Source organism: Salmo trutta, chromosome 10 (genome assembly GCF_901001165.1).
Source record: "Salmo trutta chromosome 10, fSalTru1.1, whole genome shotgun sequence".
NCBI lineage: Eukaryota > Metazoa > Chordata > Actinopteri > Salmoniformes > Salmonidae > Salmo > Salmo trutta.
Window position 1 is genome coordinate 17,365,869 of NC_042966.1, and position 22,360 is coordinate 17,388,228.

The following is a 22,360-nucleotide window of genomic DNA, read 5'->3' on the forward strand; positions in this document are numbered from 1 at the left end:
TGACCGAGGCAATAAGTGAACAACGCACTGCTCCATAATGGTGATTAAGACTCTTGGCTATGCTTGTTTGACAACTGATCCCTAATTGATCCACTTGACCTGCCAGCACCAAACTCACAAGGCTCAGGATATAACCCAAGTGCATAGCCATCAGATGTACTTTATTTTGACTGTTGAGGTGGAGTGGGGAACAGTCAGAGCGAGGCTTGAAGCAGCAATCCTGTAGTTCAATCAAGCAGTGAATGAAAAACTTAAAAGAAAGACAGACACGTGAACTCTTGTGAAAAACATGTATTCATTTTCCAGCAGGACATTATGTAGTGTGAAAGTTATCAATCAAAAAAGTAGGGTTCTCAAACTCCATCATTCACTACAAAAATATATTCTAGAGACCACAGAAATGCTAAAATACCCAGCATTTCAAGAAACAGTACCAAAATATTTTGTTGTAAGATCCGACTATAGCAGCCAACCCCCATTAAAAACACACCTAACCGTTAACAGGCAGAGAATCATATAGTACATATATATTAAACATTTGACTACAATATCTTAAAATTACATTCCTAAATAACATTACTCATTGCTGTGTTCAAAAAAAGGGTTTACATTATAACATTTTAAAAACCAAGCCACCATAGAAAGTTGTAGCGTCATGTGCGACACAGGACAAATACCTACGTCAGGTTATAACTGGTTATTACACATTAATGCGCGGACGGTAGGAGAGGTAAGGAGGGAGGTCAGTTGGCAACAAAAGCTTGGGGAGACATTTTACGGCACAGTGGTCTTATACTGCTAGACTGGTAGTCAGATGTGTTTGAGTTGGCTAAAGCAGAAAAGCTGGCTAAAGCAACAATAGTTCTGGCTACCAGGCTGGTGTTCTACCACCTTGTGTGGTTCAAAATTAACAGTACTGATTCCACAGATACTCCATGTTGCACTCGCACTCCAAACAATGCCTTGTCAGCATAGGCAACAAACTATATCAAACAGATTAAAAAAAATTCTTGGCTCCCTTGTACAGTTTAGCCCATCCATCTAGATTTTACGTCTCCAATAATTACACGGAATCAAAATAAAAGGTTACAAAACCACAGGTAAAATTACATTACAAATAAAAGAATCATAGGAATAAAAAAAAAAACAAGTCCATCCCCCCTCCTCCCTATATCTTCCCCCTCCTCCATATGTGTCTCTCTCTAGGAGACTAAGGCAAGCGAGGATGTGCAGAGGCAGGGCTGTTACTGGACGAATCAGAGTTTCACAGGTCAGCTTGAGTTCAAGGGTGAAAGGCTGAATGCCGTGACCAGGGTCGGGATGAGGAGGGAACGTGAGGAGGGGGTGGGTGAGCGAGTAGGGTGTGTTTAATGCAAATATGGCTTGTGTGTGTGTGTGTGTGTGTGTGTGTGTGTGTGTGAACTGTAAGTGGCTTTGGATAAGCGCGTCAGCGGAATGACCATACGATCATTACTAATGTGTGGCAGGTGTAGAGGTTCAAAGAATAGCAGGGGTATTACAGTACAGTTGTTGGTCCCTAGGCACATGTGGTGGTCCCTCCATCTCTCTATAGCGGTGGCCCTCAAATGACACCCTGTTCCTCATACACTACACCAACCCCCCCTTTATGGGCTCTAGTTAAAAGCAGTGCACTACTTGGGGAATAGAGTGCCATGTGTGACAAAGCCAGTGAGTCAGTCTTCGGGGTTAGGGGCCAGGGTTCAGCCTCTCATGCTAGGGGTCAGGGGTTAGAGGTCAGGGGTGAGTCTCCGGGGGCTAGGGGCCCAAGTGTTCAGTAGTGGTAGTAATAGTGTTGGTGTAGATTGCGAAGCAGGAGTCGCTAGGCAGGAGTCAGGAGTCTCTAGGCAGACTCCACGATGTCTCAGGCACAGGGATGACTGGCTCAGTCTGAAGAACAGGGAAAGAAAGACAAAACAAGAGATGAGCAAACCAACAATGAGCAACCTGAATTCCATCACCATAATGATTAATGCTAATGATACTGATCATAAACTCACCTCAATTGCTCAGCACCTTCCCTCCAGCGAGAGCACTTGTCCCATTCTCCAGGAACGTCCTGTAGCAAACACACAAATGAGTCCCTACATAACACACTGAAAAACAGAGCTTGTAGTTGCATTTCAGAGGTGAATACTCACGTCTGATCTACTTCTAGAGATTTCTGGATCTCCTGAAGCACAGCTGTAAGAAAACACACGTCAGACCACAGATACACAATGATGATTGACATGAGTTGCAATGAGTTGGGATGGTCATCATGAAACGTGCAATGGGATGGTTGTGGTTCGCTATGTAGCAGGCTATGTAACCGACTGCAGGTCGGGTTTACACGTCCGGATGCCAACAGGACAGTCAAAGCAGACATATCGATGTGGCTCAGTAGGTAAGAGCACGGCGCTAGCAACGTCAAGGTTGTGGGTTCAATCCCCGCAGGGATCACTCACACAAATGTTGGGAGTTGGTTAAGGTTAAGTTCTGTTAAGGTTGTCTGGTGGTTCCTGTGGTACTCACTCTCGTCATTCAGCAAAGCATGCTCCATCACACGTCTAGCAGAGCTCTCTGCAAACGAACAGCATCGCAGCACGCAGTCAGCACATCAGGGCACAGAAGCACACGCATGACAACACAGTGAGTGTAGATCGTGTGTTCGCAGACCGATCAGCACAAGCAAAAAAAGGTTGACAGCCTAACAGAGCATTTCATACTGCGCGCTTGCTGAAGAACTCTGTTAGGCATAGACGCATGCATGTTTTAGTATTATTTGCATAGCTATAGGTAGAACTATATTAGCTCTTTAAAGCGGTACAAACAGCATGTGATCTTACCCACGCCATCCCTCGTGGAATTTCTGGAATGACAGACACAGCTGTTCAGTAAAACATGAAAAGGTAATTGTGCCAAAAAGCAGTACTTCCAAAGCCGATGGTGAATACAGCTATACACTGTGTGTGTACCTGCGCTCCACAGAGGCCCCGTCCGGCGGCGCCCGTGGCAGAGTGGTGCTGGGTGTCTGGGAGGACACCTCCACTAGAGACCGGGGCTCCACCACACAGCGAGCAGACAGAGAGAAACGCTCAAACTCTGACGGAGAGATCAGGTAGAAACCTGAGGGAGAAAGAGCGCAAGTAAGAAAAACGGATGGCATGAGAGGAATAAAGAACTGAATACATGAAATGCCAAATGCTTGTGAGATGTAAACTGTGTGTGTGTGTGTGTGTGTGTGTGTGTGTCTCTCGTCCTACCCTGTCCATGCTTGGTGAAGACGCAGGATGCGATGCCGCTGACGTCCTCCCTACGTATACAGGGGTACTGGACCTGCAATTTCACCCCCGGCAACGACACCACGTGGAGGTCTCCCTGATTGGTCAGGACGGTGAGGCCGCTCTCGCCGTAGTCGTCCGTGCGGGTGCTGCCGAACCAGGCCACGCCCACCCGGCGCACGCGTGAGCCGTCAATGGCCGTCAGCTTCAACTTCATTTTGGCGCTCACCTTCGGCAGGGTGAACACCTGGAGAAAGAGAAATGATAGTCTTGGAGGATAAACACATTGTGTTTCTTTATCAACACTTGGGGGGGGGGGGGAGAGGAATGTCCCCTCATCAGATGAGTGTGGGTAAGATGCGTGTGCTGTAGTGTGTGTCTTCTCACCTTGAACTGTTCCTCTGATATGACCAGCAGGCTGTGTGAACCCTGCATGTCAGGTGAGCGGGCCAGGTCGTGTGCCACCTCCAGGGGCTCAGGCAGAGGGGAACCATGGCCATCCAACACCAAGATGCCCACTACTGGAGCACGGTGCATCAACTGGATCTCCTTAGCTGGAGAGAGTGGGAGAATGGATTTGTGATTTATTGTCTGTTGTTAAAACAGAGTTTTGGAAGTGTGGACAAAGGAGGCAAGAGAGCGATGTGTAAGAACATGCGTGTTCTCACCAGGGTGTGCTGTGACAGGGTCCTCTCCTCTGCGTTCCACAGGCGGTAGGCGGAGCTGGTAGGCGAATACTGATCCCCCATTGGTCCCTGCCCACAGAGAGGGTGTGTTGTGGGAGCCTGTATGAGGAGGGGAATGAGCAGTATGAAAGGTCATAAAATGTTTCATTGCCCATTGTCTGTGTGTGTGTTGTGACAGCTCCGAATTTAAGTCTGAACCGCCTCAGTGAGTCTCCTCCCAACGCTGCGCATCCCCTTTAACTGCCAATTAAATAGCCAGCATCAGCTGCGGAAAAACAGCGATGCGAGAGAGGAAGGTTTCAAACCCTCAGCTCTGAAGCTTATTCATTCAGTGCTTTCAGAAAGTATTCACACCCATTCACTTTTTCAACATGTGTTACAAAGTGGGATTAAAATGGATGTAATTATAATTTTGTCAACACTCCACAAAAAACATTGTCATAATGGAATAATGTTTTACTAATGTTGGCTTTTATGAAAAATAAAAGCTCTCTTAATTAGATAAGTATCCAACCCTGAGTCAATACATGTTAGTCACCTTCGGCAGCAATTACAGCGGTGAGTCTTTCTAGGTAAGTCTCTAAGAGCATTCCACACCTGGATTGTGCAACATTTGCCCATTATTCTTTTCAAAATTCTTCAAGCTCTGTCAAATTGGTTGTTGATCATTGCTAGACAATTTCCAGGTCTTGCCATAGATTTTCTAACAGTCAAAGCTAACTTGGCTACTCAGGAACATTCACTGTCTTCTTTGTAAGCAACTCCAGTGTAGATTTTGCCTTGTGTTTTAGGTTAATGTCCTGCAGAAAGGTGAATTCATCTCCCAGTGTCTAGTGGAAAGCAGACAACCAGGTATTACTCTAGGATTTTGCATGTGCTTAGCTCCATTCAGTTTATTTTTGATCATGAAAAACTCCTCAGTCCTAAACGATTACAAGAATACCCATAACATGAAGTAGCCACAACTATGCTTTAAAATATGGAGAGTGGTATGCAGCAATAGGGATGAATATTTGTATAAGTTTCAATACAGGAAATACAGTGGAAAGTGGTCACTCTGCCAGGGTTCTCCCAAAATAAGATTGGCGTTGCACCACAACGTTGGCTTGGCTGCGCCCCTTTGTAAAGATTTCACAGTAAATTAAACTGATACTTAGTAATGAATAACTTTGATGGCCTATGACATTCTTGTGAATTGCGAAACAGGCTGATCATAAATTGAGCGTTTGAGCATTGAGCATTTTTCATTTTAGTCATTTAGCAGACTCTCTTATACAGAGCGAATTTGCTGAAGGATTTTTCATCTAGCCAGCTTGGGGATTTGAGCCAGCGACCTTTCGGTTACTGGCCCAATGCTCTTAACCACTAGGCTACCTGCCGCCCCATCACGACACAGAGCGCACCCAGAGTAGGCTATAGCGTTCATACAAACTTTGTAACGGCAGTCTAACAAAAGTAAAAATGACCAAAGTTGCCTAGCTTGTTAGATAACCTCCAAGGAATGACTATCTCCTACTTGGCTAAATCAAGTTGATGATTATACATATATCAGATCAACTCATGAATAATGGGGAGAAGAGAGAAAATTGCTTGAATATCAAAGTAACAGTTTACTAAAAAGAAATATCCATATCTACTCGTATACCGTTTGTTGATCACACATTCTCTACAGAAGCTCTCACATGGGCAGCAATACGAGACAGCGCAGAGAAGCGGGGGAAAGTTCTAGCATTATTTTGACATGCATAGGTGAGATGTGCTTTGATAATGCAACCTATGAAATACAGAATAAAGTTAGGTATTTTCATGCGAAACAGGAGTCAGGATTTTAGGTTTCAGTGGGATTGGGACTTTAGGAAAATAGCCTATGCTCGTGAGTCGATAACTAACAATTGATTTAGGCTACAGTATCGAATGCTAAATGTTTCTGATCCGTGATAGATGAGAAAATGAATTACCTACCACTACTACTTGTCTGCCGGAGATCAATTACCGTTAATTCCGGACTATAAGCCGCAACTTTTTTCCCAGGCTTTGAACCTCGCGGCTTAAACAATGACGCGGCTAATATGGATTTTTCCCGCTTTCAATTTTTTTCTCTCCAAAAAAACACATTCTGTGACGTGCTCCGTTTTTTGGCGGCATGAAGCTTTCATTAGACCAATGAAATTGCCGAACGGGTTAAGGTCAAACAACTTTTTTGTTTACCGTTTAGATTAAAAATGCATATGATGCAGCTTTCAAGTTGAAGGCGATTGATCTGGCTGTTGGAAAAGGAAAGAGCTGCTGCACGGGAGCTTGGTCTTAATGAGTCGATGATAAGACGTTGGAAACAGCAGCGTGAGGAATTGACTCAGTGCAAAAAGACAACTAAAGCTTACTGCTAATTTTTTATTTTTTGTTACAAGCCGTGTTTCGTTAAAGCCTATTTATTTTTGTTACAAGCCGTGTTTCATTAAAGCCTGTGTAAAGTTAATTTGTTCAATATACCGGTAGGCACCTGCGGCTTATAGACATGTGCGGCTTATTTATGTTAAAAAAAAAAAATCATTTAAATTCAGTGGGTGCGGCTTATATTCAGGTTCGCTTAATAGTCCGGAAATTACGGTAACTAAATACACTAAATGACCAAAAGTATGTGGACACCAGCTCCAATATTTTCACCACTCAGTTTATTATAACTAAGGTGAGTTTTCCTCCCTTTCTCCTCACTCCGCTGCCACCCGCCTACACCACGTTGTTCTCAACACCAGTTTCAGTCAATAAAATCTGCCCCCCCCAGAGTCCGGAAGTGTCTAGGCTTTCAATTTATGGCAACTTTGTGTTTAGTTAATACACTAGGCTAAAGGCTTCCATGGGACAACCTGTTTGGATAATGTACAATTCGATTTTTTGCCTCGGCTGCGCATGTTGTGTATTTTATGGAATTGCATTAGTCTGACGTTGGGGGAAGATGATCATTTCCTGGGTTACCAGTGTTAAGCCTTACTCAGTAATTTTTTGTATTGGTTTCGCCCCAAACATAACACTTTGTATTAAGGACAAACATGTAAATGCTTTGCCACATTTTTTACAGTATTACTTCAGTGCCTTGTTGCAAACAGGATGAATGAGGTTAGTATTGTAGAGTAACTACAATGTTGTTGAGCCATCCTCTGTTTTCTTCTATCACAGCCATTCAACTCTGTTTTAAAGTCACCTTTGGCCTCATGGTAAAATTCCTGAGCGGTTTCCTTCCTCTATCGTAACTGAGTTAGGAAGGACGCCTGTATCTTTGTAGTGACTGGGTGTTTTGATACAACATCCAAAGGGTAATTAAAAACTACAACATCCAAAGGGATATTCAATGTCTGCTTTTGATTATTTTTACTCATATACCAAATAGGTGCCCTTCTTTGCAAGGCATTGGAAACCCTCCCTGGTCTATGTGGTTGAATCTGTGTTTGAAATTCACTGCTCGAATGAGGGACCTTACAGATAGATAGTACAGAGATGAGATAGTGATTCAAAAATCATGTTAACCACTGAGTGCATGCAAGGGGTTGAATACTTGACTCAAGACATTCCAGCTTTTAATTTTTTATTAATTTGTAAACATTTCTAAAAACATAATTCCACTGACATTACGGGGTAGTGTGTGTAAATTCACACTAAGACAATATGTAAAAATACAAGGGGTGTAAATACTTAAGGCACTGTACCTTTGTTTTGAACTCAAAAGTGCACTACAGCCGTGTCTGAACAAAAGCTAAAACGCCACCAACATTCCTAAACGGATTGGAATGACAGGAAAATCTCAGTTGATCTGTTGTTCTCCACTTGAGTTCTACTGTTGGATCGGATTGATTCAGACTCAACTGTCAACTTAACATACAGTATTTCACTTATTTTCATTGTGATCTACCACGTATTTGTTTGGTTACTAAGAGTTGTTGGGGAATAATATATTGTGAATCCTAATCATTTGTATTGTTGTGGGGACAAGTGTTTATGGGTTTTCTGAATGGGACAGGTTTTACACACCGCTTGTTGATGAACATTGAGAGACTGAGATCAAATAGGTTCACTTGAAATATTTTTAAGCCAGAGATACAGAACGTTTCCTGAGGAACCTAAGTTATAATTATTTTGTGACTGATAGTTTGTGATAATACAAAAACGCAAAATGACCTATTGTTTTGGAGTTATTTCTTTCAATGTAATGGGTTTATGAAAAGTTTATATTCCACGACTGACTTTTTCATGAGTCCTTTGTATTGGTCTATACTTGACAAGCGATGAGACCAAATCACAAACAGAAAGGAGAAATCAAAAATTTCTCTGCTGGCACGATCTACCTGGCACCCCCTAACTAAAACCAGTGCTGTAAATTAAGTAAAAATACTTTTGAGGTACTACTTAAGTAGTTTTGGGGGAGGGGGGGTCTGTGTACTTTACTAATTAAATGACAACTTTTACTCCACTACATTCCAAAAGAAAATACATTTTTACTCCATAGATTATCCCTGACACCCAAAAGTAATCATTACATTTTGAATGCTTAGCAGGACAAGAAAACAGTCCAATTCAAGCACTTACCAGGTGAACATCCCTGGCCATCTACTACCTCTGATCTGGCGTTTGTAAATGATGTCTGAGTGTTTGAATGTCCCTGGCTATCCGTAAAATAAAAACAAGAAAATGATGCCGTCTGGTTTGCTTAATAAGGTATTTAAACTTATTTTGATACTTAGGTATATTTTAGCAATTACATTTACTTTGGATACTTAAGTAGATTTAACACCAAAAAAAGTCTCAGACTTCTCAAGTAGCATTTTACTGGGTGACTTTCAGGTGAAAGTGGGTACCACTGACTAAAACTAACCTCAAGAGTCAAGTCAAAACCGTTAGTGTGACTTACTGTCTGAAAGGAAGGTGTCAGCGAAGTATAGCGTGCGCACGAGGCCGGTGAAGGAGTCGTCAGGGGATCGAGGCTCTATCTTTCTCTGGACGGGCGCCAACTCCATCTCAGCTAGCTCTGCCTCTAGACGAGCATTGGCCTGCTGCAACTAGAGACAGAAGCCTGTTTTAGATACACTGGGTTGGAGATGAATGCAGAAGCAAACCGCACAAAAAAATGTTTATCTTTAGGAACTTTCTATTAAGATTTATGCAGTCAATATTGGGACCCAAGAAGACATTTTTGTAGTCGTTTACCTTAGCTGCGTTGTTGACGTGGTGTTTGCGTAGCGACACTCGGCTGCGCCTGATCCTTCTGAAGGACTGGCGGAGAGACTTCTTAATGCTCTTCACTCTAGACAGAGGACCTTCCATAGCCAGCTGGTCACTGGGGTTCAGAGTACACCTACAGGAGAGTGACAGGAAAGGGTTAACACACACGTCTATATACCATCTCCATTACCTTCCGTTATTTTGAAGTCATACAGGCAGAAACATGCAAACACTCAACACGCGCCCCCCCCACGCACTTACCTGACGAGAACGTTGTTTTTCTGCTGGTAGTCGTAGAGTCCGAAGCCGTGGCTGGTCCCGAATGTTACTAGTTTCCACTCAGAGTGCAGGGTGAGGGCAGTGACCACGGCCGGAGGCTGACACTGGACCAGGGCAAAGGGCTGGAAACCTGGGGGGAACGTCACCGGCTCCTCCCTCACCTCCAGACGCGTGTGGCCCTGACATGGAGAGACGGTTACAGAAAAGTATTGATCACCCTTTTCTTTACACTAACCGAAATCCAATTAAATCAAAATTGCACTGCAGTTTTTAAACACACTCCTAATGTAATTTTCTTGTTTGTCATTTGTTGTCGTTTACCTTCCAGCGGAAGCCCTCCTGTCCCTGTAGCAGGTCTGCTACGGTGGCCTCCACAGTCTGTTCTGCTGCCTCATCATTCAGCTCTAACACCAGGATCTATGGAGGGGAGAGGTGAGAGACGGACAGACCGTAACATCACATGTATTGTTTTGGACCAACAGGCAGTGTTATCGAACACTTATATGAACCACTCAGACATTCACATCTCTTAGTGTGTGTGCCAGCCAACTAAATCAGACCACCCTCTAATAATTAATGACAGATGATAATATAAAGAGGGGAAAAAGAGTTCCCGGTGATGATCCGGGGCTCTATAAAGAATGAGATCACTTTAAAATGTCCACACATTCTGATTAAAGAGGTGGCTTATTTATCATACTACATTATATAATGACTAGAGAGCTATGCAGCCATGACTGGGTCTGGAAAATGTGTCGTTCACTGAATGCGTGACCGTCCGTGACCCAAATACCCTCAGGAAAAGAACGTGCCAAAGAACGTAAAATTAAGACAAAAACAGACTGGATTTATACCAGTAATGTCCAAAAATGTCTGACACGGCAGTTAGGCTAACTGGCCACCAGAGGGAGTAGTGGTTGGTTTTCCATTGGTAAACTCACCTGTCCAGCAGTGCCAGCTACAGTCAGGTAGCCGCTGTATTTACACAGGTGGATCTTCTGAATGCCGAGACGAGGGTCGTCACTGTACGGGTCAAAACAACCCACCTGGAGGGGAGAAGAGGATGGGGACACGTTTCATACACTGTCTCAGTGTGTGAATCGGCTTTCTATTCTGTCTCACTAGACACATTCTCCCTCACAAAACACACCTACACCTTGTCTACAGGGACTCCACTATACCTTTGTGCTCCCTGTATGTGATTATACACACAGCCGAATGGTGGAAACTCTTTACATGTTACTTATATACACACACACACACACACACACACACACACACACCTTTCTGAAAGGTGGCCACTCTCCCTCTGTGCCCTGGTTCAGGTTGTCATTGGGGTCTGAGTCAGTGAGGAACACCCCTGCCGTGCTCAGCTTGTACATGGGGTACAGACACACCCCCGACGCATCCCAGAAACGCACCGTACCGTCCTCGTGCCTGTGAGAGATTACATTTGTGAGGATCAACAAATCAGGGGAACAAAAACATGACTAACTCTTTGAAACCCTGTTCACAGTCTCCAAACAGCAACATTAAATGTATATCATAACATGCACTGAAATGAGGTCTCTGAAAAGAAATGAACGAGCTGTGAATGTCTACCGACCCTGTGAGCAGTAAGTCTCTCTGAGGGGGGTCTGGAGCCAGGTTCTGTCCTCCTGTCATAGGCCACGGCTGGATGGAGGGAGAGAGAATGGGGGGGTGCAACAATTTTTTTAAAATAGGATGAAAGCAAGAGAAAGAATTGAGGTCAATTCAATTTGTGCTCCATCAACTCTAGTTTCCAGATTGTATTTTCACATGCACAAGTACAATGGAATGCCTTTCTTGCAAGCACTTTCCCAACAATGCAGTAACCAATATCAGTAGTAATATAAAGTAGAAAATGTGTATATATATATATATATATATATAAAAAACAAAAATAGAAAGAACACGAAGTAAGCTAGCTATATACAGGGTCAGTGCCAATACCATATTTACAATGTGCAGGGATACAGTACCAGTCAAAAGTTTCCATAATAGTGAAGACATCAAAACTATGAAATAACACATGGAATCATGTAATAACCAGCTTCATGAGGTAATCACCTGGTATACATTTAAATTAACAGGTGTGCCTTGTTAAAAGTTAATTTGGGATTTTTTTTCCTTCTTAAAAACTCTACGGGATCGGTGTGTGTGTGTGTGTCTCCTTCCAATGGCACGGTTGAGCTAACGTAGGCTAATGCGATTAGCATGAAGTTGTATGCAACAAAAAAAACTCCCAGGACAGACATATCTGATATGGGCAGAAAGCTTAAATTCTTGTTAATCTAACTGCAGTGTCCAATTTACAGTAGCTATTACAGTGAAATAATACCATGCTATTGTTTGAGGAGAGTGCACAGTTTTGAACATGAAACGTTATTAATAAACAAATAGGGCACATTTGGGCAGTCTTGATACATTTTGAACAGATATGCAATGGTTCATTGAATGAGTCTAGAACTTCAAAAATACACTGCTGCCATTCTAGTGGCCAAAATCTAAAAATTGCGCCTGGCCTGGAATATAAACTCAGCAAAAAATGAAACGTCCTCACTGTTAACTGCGTTTCTCCCCAGCAAACTTAACATGTGTAAATATTTGTATGAACATAAGATTCAACAACTGACAAACTGAACAAGTTCCACAGACATGTGACAGAAATGGACTAATGTGTCCCTGAACAAAGGGGGGTCAAAATCAAAAGTAACAGTCAGAATGCAGCTGGTGGCCACACCAGATAAAGTACAGCAGCGCATATCCTCTTGACAGCACCAGATTTGCCAGTTCTTGCTGTGAGATGTTACCACTCTTCCACCAAGTAACCTGCAAGTTCCCGGACATTTCTGGGGGGGAATGGCCCTAGCCCTCACCCTCCGATTCCAACAGGTCCCAGACGTGCTCAATGGGATTGAGATCTGGGCTCGTCGCTGGCCATGGCAGAACACTGACATTACTGTCTTGCAGGAAATCATGCACAGAACGAGCAGTATGGCTGGTGGCATTGTCATGCTGGAGGGTCATGTCAGGATGAGCATGCAGGAAGGATACCACATGAGGGAGGAGGATGTCTTCCCTGTAATGCACAGCATTGACATTCCCTGCAATGACAACAAGCGCAGTCCGATGATGCTGTGACACACCGCCCCAGACCATGACGGACCCTCCACCTCCAAAATCGATCCCGCTCCAGAGTACAGGCCTCGGTGTAACGCGCATTCCTTCGACGATAAACGTGAATCCGACCATCACCCCTGGTGAGACAAAACCGCAACTTGTCAGAGAAGAGCACTTTTTGCCAGTCCTGCCTGGTCCAGCTACGGTGGGTTTGTGCCCATAGGCGACATTGTTGTCGGTGATGTCATGCCTTACAACAGGCCTACAAGCCCTCAGTCCAGCCTCTCTCAGCCTATTGCGGACAGTCTGAGCACTGATGGAGGGATTGTGCGTTCCTGGTGTAACTCAGGCAGTTGTTGCCATCCTGTACCTGTCCCGCAGGTGTGATGTTCGGATGTACTGATCCTGTGCAGGTGTTGTTACACGTGGTCTGCCACTGCGAGGACGATCAGCTGTCCGTCCTGTCTCCCTGTAGCGCCGTCTTAGGCGTCTCACAGTACAGACATTGCAATTTATTGCCCTGGCCACATCTGCAGTCCTCATGCCTCCTTGCAGCATGCCTAAGGCACGTTCACGCAGATGAGCAGGGACCCTGGGCATCTTTCTTTTTGTGTTTTTCAGGGTCAGTAGAAAGGCCTCTTCAGTGTCCTAAGTTTTCAGAACTGACCGTCTGTAAGCTGCTTGTGTCTTAACGACCGTTCCACAGGTGCATGTTCATTAATTGTTTATGGTTCATTGAACAAGCATGGGAAACAGTATTTAAACCCTTTACAATGAAGATATGTGAAGTTATTTGGATTTTTATGAATTCTTTCAAAGATAGGGTCCTGAAAAAGGGACGCTTCTTTTTTTGCTGAGTTTACATTATAGCCTCTTGTATTTCAAAGATATGGGTACCAATTTATAAAAAAAATTACATTTCTAAAATCAGGTTTTTCTTTGTATTATCTTTTACCAGATCTAATGTGTTATATTCTCCTACATTCATTTCACATTTCCAAACTTCCTAGTGTTTCCTTTCAAATGGTATCAAAAATACACATATCCTTGCTTCAGGTCCTGAGCATCAAGCAGTTAGATTTGGGTGTCATTTTAGGAGAAAATTGAAAAAAAAAAAAAAAAAAAAGCGTTCGATCCTTAAGAGGTAAATGCGTTTGAGCCAATTAGTTGTGTTGTGACAAGTAGGGGTGGTATACAGAAGATAGCCCTATTGAGTTGCCTAGTTAAATAAAGTAAAAAATATATAATACAATTTGGTAAAAGACGAAGTCCAGATTATGGCAACAGCTCAAATAAGATAAACAGTCCTTCATTACTTTAAGAGGAAGGTCAATCAATCCAGAAAATGTCAAGAACTTTCAAAGTTTCTTCAAGTGCAGTTGCAAAAACCCATCAAGCACTATAATGTAACTGGTAATCATGAGGAGTGCCACAGGAAAGGAAGACCCACAGTTACCTCTGCTGCAGAGGATAAGTTCATTAAAGTTACCAGCCTCAGAAACTCGAGCCCAAATAAGTGCTTCATGGTACAAGTAACAGACAAATCAACATCAATTTTTCAGAGGAGACTGCGTGAATCAGGCCATCGTGGTCAAACTGCTGCAAATAAACCACTACTAAAAGGATACCATTAAGAAGAAGAGACTTGCTTGGGACAAGAAACATGAGCAATGGACATCAGACCGGTGGAAATCTGTCTTTTGGTCTGATGAGTCCAAATGTGAGATTTTTGGTTCCAACCGCCATGTCTTTGTTCAGGTGCAGAGTAGGTGAATGGATGATCTTCACATGGGTGGTTCCCACCGTGAAGTGGCTGGTGTGATGATGCTTTGCTGGTTACACGGTCTGTGATTTATTTAGAATTCAAGGCCACAAACCAGCATTATGCAGCGATACATCATCCCATCTTGTTTGGGCTTTTTAAATTTTTTATTTTACCTTTATTTAACTAGGCAAGTCAGTTAAGAACAAATTCTTATTTTCAATGTCAGCCTAGGAAGAGTGGGTTAACTGCCTTGTTCAGGGGCAGAACGACAGATTGTACCTTGTCAGCTCAGGGATTCGAACATGCAACCTTTTGGTTACTAGCTCAACGCTCTAACCACTAGGCTACCCTGCCGCCCTTAGTGGGACTATCATTTGTTTTTAGGCTGTGTAAGGGCTATTTGACCAAGAAGGAGAGTGATGGAATGCTGCATCAGATGACCTGGCCTCCACAATCACCAGACCTCAACCCAATTGAGATGGTTTGGGATGAGTTGGACCGCAGAGTGAAGGAAAAGAAGCCAACAAGTGCTCAGCATATGTGGGAACTCCTTCAAGACCACTGGAAAAGCCTTCCAGGTGGAGCTGGTTGCGAGAATGCCAAGAGTGAGCAAAGTTGTCATCACAGCGAAGGGTGGCTTCTTTGAAGAATCCAAAATACTTTTTTGGTTCTACATGATTCGATATGTGTTATTTCATAGTGTTGATGTCTTCACTATTATTCTACAATGTAGAAAACAGTAGAACCACACAGCAAAAAAACACAGCAAAATGAGTAGGTGTGTCTAAACTTTTGAATGGTACTGTATGTATAGGGGTTAGGTGACTAGGCATCAGGATATACAATATAATTAACAGTAGTGGCAGCGTATGATGATTGTATGTAAGTGTGTGTGAGCAAATTAAGTGTGTGCGCGCGCGCATATATATATATATATATATATATATATATATATATATATATATATATATATATATATATATATATATATATATATATATATATATATATATATATATATATATATAGTCAGGGCAAAAACTCTTATAAAATAGAAGGGTCAATGCAGATCGTCAGTGCAGCCATTTTGTTAGTCATTTAGCCGTCTTATGGCTTGGGGCCTGTTTGTGACAGACTTGTTGCTCTGGTACTGCTTGCTGTGCAGAAACAGACAGAACAGTATGGATTGAGTGGCTGAAGTCTTGAACAATTTTCCGGTCCTTCCCTTCACGCCACTTGAGAGGTATTGGACGGCAGGGAACTTGGTCCCAGTGATGTACTGGTCTGTCCATACCACCCTGAGGGCAGTGTAGTTGTCATACCAAGCAGTGATGCAGCCAGTCAAGATGCTCTCAATGGTGCCCTGTACAACGTTTTGAGGGATGATGCACCTTCTTCACGACTGTGAGCAGACCATTTAAGTTCTTAGTGATTTGGACACCAGAGGAACTTGTTGTCCTGGCACTGGCATTATTATTTGTCCCCAAAAGTTTTTGGTGGGGGATTGTCATTGTAGGACTGTAAAAACACCAGAAAATCAGCTTCAAGTGACTTCAATTTAAGAAATCTGTTCCCAAATATTCCCATGCATAATAGAGAGACGTGATCGTATACAAATGTAAGAAAGGGTTAAAATGATTATGATTTGGGGAAACATCTCTGTTTGGGCTTCTTGTGGTCAATTTGCAGTCTACAAATAATTTGTGATCACGTTCTGGGCCCCACCCGAACAAACGCTCAAGAAGAAATTGGCCTGCGGCTGAATATAGTTTATGATCCCAGCTGTAGGCTGTCTCGTCGCCACCGGTGATCAGGCATACCACCGCTGTGTCGTCAGCAAACTTAATTGTATTGGCGTCTCGCGTGGCCACAGTCGTGGTGAACAGGGATTACAGAAGGGGAATAAGCGCACACACCCCTGATTGGCCCACGTGTTGAGGGTCAGCGTTGCAGAGGTGATGTTGCCTACCCTCACCACCTGGGGGCGGCCCATCAGGAAGTCCAGGATACAGTTGCAGAGGAAGGTGTTCAGTCCCAGGGTCCTAAGCTTGGTGACGAGCTTCGAGGGAACAATGGTGTTGAACGCTGAGCTGTAGTCAATGAACAGCATTCTACATAGGTATTCCTTGGTGAGGGCAGTGTGGAGTGAAATTTTGATTGTGTGTGGTACAGGAACTTGCTTGGGCAGTGTGTGTGTGTGTCACCTACCTTCTTAGAGTAGTGTGTGTTCTGCAACGCTCCGGCAGACAGGACCCTCTCCCACAGCTTCAGGGGTATAGCAGAGACATGGTGGGAGCAGGTGATGGCAGAGCAGTGGAGAGGGACCAGGTACGGAGTCTGGATGACTGGCCACCCTTCAGTCTGAAGATCTATCACTACCAACTCCTCCTCTACTAAGACCACCAATGCACTGGGGTCGCCTGGACAGAGAGAGAAGGGTTAGCCTGTGTGTATGTGTTTCTGAACCTGTGTGTGCGCGCGTGTATCCCCCTGCCTTTCTACCTGTATGGTCTGGTCCGTCTCTGATGACAAAGAAGTCGATGATTCTGGAGGTGAAGTCCAGAGCCACGTGTGTTTTACTGTGGATCACACTGATACAGTGTCTGTCTCCGTAGCTGGCCCGGGGCATGCCACCACTGAGGAACAGGAACGGAGGCCTGGATATAGACATACAGGAAAAGGAGAACCAGGTTAAAAAACATTTACAGATGGATTCATGTGTAAGAATGAAGGATGTGAAATATGAATTGACAGAGCAGGCAGAGTGAGGGAGAAGAAAAAGAGACTCACTCACCCCTGTTCTGTCGGCAGCTGGATGATTTTAGAGATGGCCTTACAGGGGAAGTGGCCTGCAGAGGAGAGAGACAAATCAATTTATCAAAACATCAATTAACCTAGTCACCATTCAATCAATAACATTATCCCCGTTGCTGTGTTTTATCAGCTTCCACAGAGAGGAACGTGGTGTTGACTTTTTGGGGGTCCTCACCGTACGGTACTTCGGACTTCTCCTGCTCGCTCTGTGGGTCATCCCCAGCCACCTTCCAGCGGCAGTAGCTGCCGTCGCTATGGGAACTGAGAACATGGCCACCGTCCTCCATCCACCACACGCTCTCCAGTTGCTACGAACGCACAACCAAACAGGGAGTCAAGATCAGAGCTCTCGACGTCCAGACACCAACACACAGACACACACATTGTATACCTGTGTAGCGGGGATGTGTTTGACGGCTGATTGGCTGTCCAGGTCCCAGATGACCATGAGGCCTCGTCCGTAGCCAATCAGAACCTGGAGTGGGTTGACGGGATTCTCCTGTAAGGACTCGACATGCTCCAGGCTCCTACGACCTCCGTACTCCTCTGGTACACTACGGAATGAGGGAGTTCCGTTTTAACACAATTATCGATCAAATACGTTTGTGTCGGTGTGTGTGGGAAGCATTTAAACATGAATCAATAGTTGTTTCCGTCTGTTTAGGATATCAATATTTCCAATTTAATGACTCAATGAAAAGGAAGTGTCTGTTAGTACCCGTTGGTGACTTTCTCCAGGCTGATGTTCCTCTCCTCTAGTTCTCTGAAGCCTGGTACCTTCACTACGAACACGTGTCCTCCCTCTGTTCCTAGCAACAGCAGGTCCCCAGAAGAGTGGGCTAGCACCGCTGTTACACGAGTTACACTGGGGGGAGCACTGATAGAGGGAACGAGAAAGAGGGAAAGAGAGAAAGATGGGATGAAGTTAAACAGGTTGAATGTGGCAGACAGAAAAATCCTATTTAAGGTGCATATGTGTTCGCCACTGAATGTGTGCATGTCACCATAGAAATAGAATCTCATTCTAGTTCTGTGCATGTCTTACAGTGGGTCCTCTTACCAGGGCAATCCAATGAGTGCAAGTGTGTGAGGAAAAGAAAAAAGGAAGTTTGAGAAGGGGTAGGAAAGAAGTTGTGGGGTGGTGGTGGTGTGTAGTGTGTCTCACCCCGGGGGTCCAGTGAGTGTGAAGCGTCCTATCTCCAGCAGCTCAGAGACACCATGGTGAGCTCTGAGGGTCCACATGTGGAGACTGTTGTCATCCAACAGAGTCACCAGCTCCACCTGTTCAATACAGAGCAACTAGAGACGTTAAAGGACATTAAGACATTATGACTGTCAGGACGTTTTGGGGCTGTTAGCCACAGCTTTACTACTAACATTTCCAGCAATAATTAGATCCACATATTGGATTCTAGGGCTAGGCGGTATACTGTATTTTGCGGTATTGATGCACGGACCAGTTTGGGTTTTTAATGTTACTTTCTATAACATTATTTGAATGTTCGGTTTGTTAAATGTGACACGCAGTGTGTAAGGTCCATTTTATAGTTTAAGTCGCTACTTGAGTCATCTCTCTCCACGTTGCTTTCCACACAGAACTAGGCCCGTCCCGTCACTCAAGGAGCACATTTGTGGTTTCTCGACTACGAGCCACTTGCGTTCAGTCTGCATGGTTAATACAGCACGAGCAACAATGTTGATGACAACAATGCTGTGTTCATTTTGCTTCTTAATATAAATCCACTAACATTCCAGAATTACACCATTAGCTTGTGTTTCTTACATCTGCAAAAGGCTAGTTTGTCTTAGCAAGGGGGCCTAAATCCTGTTAGCCGCTAATTCTAATAGTTAGTTAGCAAATAAATGTACTTTGTCGGAGTAAACGTAGCTAGTTATAGTGCTGTTTGTCTACATAATCTGGTTCAAGTATTCATGACATTACCCCAAGGAAGGCACAGTGATGCCGAAACGGTGGTAAATAACCAATAAATTACTGGGACTTTATATATGGAGTGTGCAACTTTATTTTGACAGTTTATTCGCCATTAGTCAGCACCTCCACACAAACTATTTTTCTGGGTGTGTGCCAGCTCATGTTTTTTAATTATACAAAATCATAAAATAGTAATTATTTGAAAATATGTAATATACTCTAACATTTTGGCCATATCGCCCAGCCCGATTGGATTTAAGAAGATCATTTCAGTAGCAGGTGTGAATGGAGCATGTGATAAGGTGCTGCCAACGTGTGTGTTGAGCAGCCACTCACCTGGTGTGGCAGGAAGTGCACCTGGGTGACGGCAGCGTTTTCATCGTGTAGACCCATGAACTCTACACCTGGGCCACCGTAACTGACCACAGGTTAAAGAACACACAGTGTACACACATGTGCAGCAAACACAGACACACACAAAGCATGATGTGTAGACACAGGCACCCCCCCCCCCAACGCATTCATAGACAGGTTCTTATTTTTCTACTGTACAGAAACGGTCCACATGCATCTATAGAAAGAAGACATTTTCTGTTGTCTTTCTTTGTGTCTTATCTGGCTGCCCTGCCCTTGGCTAATAATACTTTCATTCATAGAATTTATTGTGTTATCAAAAGAACAATTTCCCCTATTGTGTGAATTAATTATAATGACAGGGAGACAAGGGTTATCACAGTGACTGGGAGTGAATGGTGGGAGTGTACTGACTGGTTCCACACTGTCAATGAATACGATTGTGTAAGATGAATCAAACACACACTACGACAGGCACAGTTGCTGTGTGTCTGTCTGGTAGTCAGAGTTGAGCAACAACCTGGGAATATAAAAATGACTCCACATGTACCCACACACTAACCACAGACAGCTAAAGCAGAGGGGAAACTGAGACAAACTGGTTCAAACGTGTGAACACTTAAATCCTGCACTCCTACACAACCAGACAGACCTCTCCTGTGTCTATTGAAGAGGATACAGTTTGATGGCTCCGGAGCGTGTGCCGATGGCCAGGAGCTGTAGACTGGGGCTGAAGCCCAGAGCACTGGGCTGGTGAGGAAAACCATGCTCCACTGTCTGGGTGGGTGAGAGAGCGAGAGAATTATAGACACTGGCAAGACAAATTCCCTGATAATTGTCTGGAATTGGGATCATAGCCTTCCTGTCGAGACTAGAGATCAAAGCCTTGTCGGATCAGACTGACTGTCACTGGTCTTACCTTGTTGAACCCGTAGAGCTCCTGTTTGATCCGCTCTCTCTGGGACTCCTGGCCGTGTCTCCTAAACCTCTTCATCCTCTCAGGAGCACACAGGCCCAACTGCTACACCTCTACAGAGAGAGACAGTGGGAGAGAGGAGATTCATGAAGTAAGGGGGGGGAAGTGCAATAGCCTAATAGGACGACAAGCATTCATTCACAAGTCTCCACTCTCTTCCTCTCTGTCACTCGACTATCTGAAGAACGTGGGCGTGGAGATGGTGAAGAGATGGAGAAAACTTCCTGGAGCAAAACAAAAAGGAGGAAAAGAGAGTGAAGAGACTGACAGCTGGAGCAGGTAACTAAACCAGCGCTCCAGGAAAAACTCAGCTCAGATGGTGTGTGTTGGCAACTGACAGAGACAGGCAGATGAGAGAAAGGAATTCCATGGGAGGAGCATGGCATACTCTTTCTTGTCTGTGGTCAACACACACACACACTGCCTGAGGGGGCAGGGCTCGTCTCAGACAAGAGCTAGGGGTCGGAGGTCACTGGAGGCTCAACTAAAGAGACCATTGTTCTACTACTACACACTGATGGAAACACCTGTCACACCTGCCATTTCCAAATAGGCCCTTCAGAGAGAAAGAGGAAAAGTGAGAGAAAGAACTAGTGTCTGCTTTTCATTCTTTCCTTTATCAATAACGTTTGCGCGACGTTTAGGGCATAACAAACCATGACCCCATCACAACCTTTTAAAAACAACACTCCTCTCTTTTCCAGACAATTTAAAACCCCTGGACTCCGACTTTCATTTCACTAAGAGGAAGGAAAAGTACTGGACAGCTTTCTCTTAATCTCTACACATACCAACACATTCCCTAAGCCCATCCCGTGAAGGAGAGGTTAAAGCCACAGGTTGGTTAGACCATAAATGTCAGTGGTCTAACATGCTGACCAGACCACTCACGCGCGTTAGTTTTTGTCCACCCACACCAGACGCGATCAGGACACGCAGGTTGAAATATCAAAACTAACTCTGAAACAACTATATTAATTTGGGGATATGTCGAAAAGCTTTAAACATTTATGCCAATTTAGCTAGCTAGCTTCCTGTTGCTAGCTAATTTGTCCTGGGATATAAACATTGGGTTGTTCTTTTACCTTAAATGCAAAAGGTCCTCTACTACGACAATTATTCCACAGATAAAAGGGTAAACTGAGTTAGTTTCTAGCTCTCTTCCTCCAGGCTTCTTCTTCAGACTTGATATGGTGGATGGCAACCAACTTTAAGGTGCATTACCACCACCAACTGGAGTGTGGACCGCAGTTCATCTTTGGGTATATGCTCCTAAAAACCAATGAGATGGGAGGAGGGACTTGCAGTGTATCAAGCGTCACAAATAGAACAATGTTCTATTTTAGAGCCTGACTACACAACCACGCGCGAGCAGTGTGGGTACATAATTGAGTAACATGCATGTGTAAATTTATTTTGCGACGCAGGCGTTGAGGTCAGCATATAAGCCTCAGTCTACTCTGTCTGAACTCAACCTCAAAGCTGTGTCTCCCTAGGTGATGACAAATTAAATGTTCCCCTCAAAAGACCAACATAAAACCCTACACAAAAACAGGCCAGTGTTTCAGGCCTTGATTTTAAAGTAAACATACAAAAATGTAAACAATGATTTCATAAAAACTACAAATTATAATATTGCAAGACGGGGTAAGCTATGAGACCGTATTTTCTGTCTTGGCCGACTCAGTCTTCGAGACAAGGTAATAATAACAAAAGTATGTCTCACTCTGATATCAGCGGCAAGATGCCGTTAGTCATTAGGCGTGTGAGGGATTATGGGATAGTGGAGGACTGACTCACACCCTCACCAAGTAAACTTCCTTGTTTGGATCCTGCAGACTAAGGGAGTGGGATGAAGTTGCATGCTTAAAGATTTGGGGAGGGTAGGCTTACCCTAGATCTGTGCTAAATAAATGT

The 22,360-nt window shown here is 44.0% G+C and overlaps 1 protein-coding gene across 2 annotated transcripts in view; it reads right to left on the minus strand.

Annotated features, from left to right (window-relative positions):
• Positions 1-276: 276 nt before the first annotated feature.
• Positions 277-22,360, minus strand: part of LOC115201233 (lethal(2) giant larvae protein homolog 2) — a 30,245-nt gene continuing 8,161 nt past the window's right edge. The window contains exons 2-27 of one of the 2 annotated variants that reach the window (XM_029764686.1): positions 20,387-20,496; positions 20,147-20,244; positions 19,450-19,531; positions 18,346-18,461; positions 17,899-18,057; positions 17,572-17,734; positions 17,356-17,488; positions 17,161-17,215; positions 16,869-17,023; positions 16,575-16,786; positions 11,064-11,131; positions 10,741-10,894; positions 10,399-10,503; positions 9,779-9,874; positions 9,440-9,636; positions 9,164-9,311; positions 8,868-9,015; positions 3,950-4,066; positions 3,669-3,835; positions 3,264-3,528; positions 2,976-3,126; positions 2,847-2,869; positions 2,533-2,580; positions 2,160-2,202; positions 2,019-2,077; positions 277-1,908 (exon numbers count right to left, since the gene is read on the minus strand). In XM_029764686.1, the coding sequence (XP_029620546.1) occupies positions 2,020-2,077; positions 2,160-2,202; positions 2,533-2,580; positions 2,847-2,869; positions 2,976-3,126; positions 3,264-3,528; positions 3,669-3,835; positions 3,950-4,066; positions 8,868-9,015; positions 9,164-9,311; positions 9,440-9,636; positions 9,779-9,874; positions 10,399-10,503; positions 10,741-10,894; positions 11,064-11,131; positions 16,575-16,786; positions 16,869-17,023; positions 17,161-17,215; positions 17,356-17,488; positions 17,572-17,734; positions 17,899-18,057; positions 18,346-18,461; positions 19,450-19,531; positions 20,147-20,244; positions 20,387-20,461 (3,036 nt within the window). In that variant the 5' untranslated portion in view covers positions 20,462-20,496 and the 3' untranslated portion in view covers positions 277-1,908; position 2,019. The remainder of the gene's footprint in view (positions 1,909-2,018; positions 2,078-2,159; positions 2,203-2,532; positions 2,581-2,846; positions 2,870-2,975; positions 3,127-3,263; positions 3,529-3,668; positions 3,836-3,949; positions 4,067-8,867; positions 9,016-9,163; positions 9,312-9,439; positions 9,637-9,778; positions 9,875-10,398; positions 10,504-10,740; positions 10,895-11,063; positions 11,132-16,574; positions 16,787-16,868; positions 17,024-17,160; positions 17,216-17,355; positions 17,489-17,571; positions 17,735-17,898; positions 18,058-18,345; positions 18,462-19,449; positions 19,532-20,146; positions 20,245-20,386; positions 20,497-22,360) is intronic. The other variant, XM_029764687.1, reaches the window with a different exon arrangement.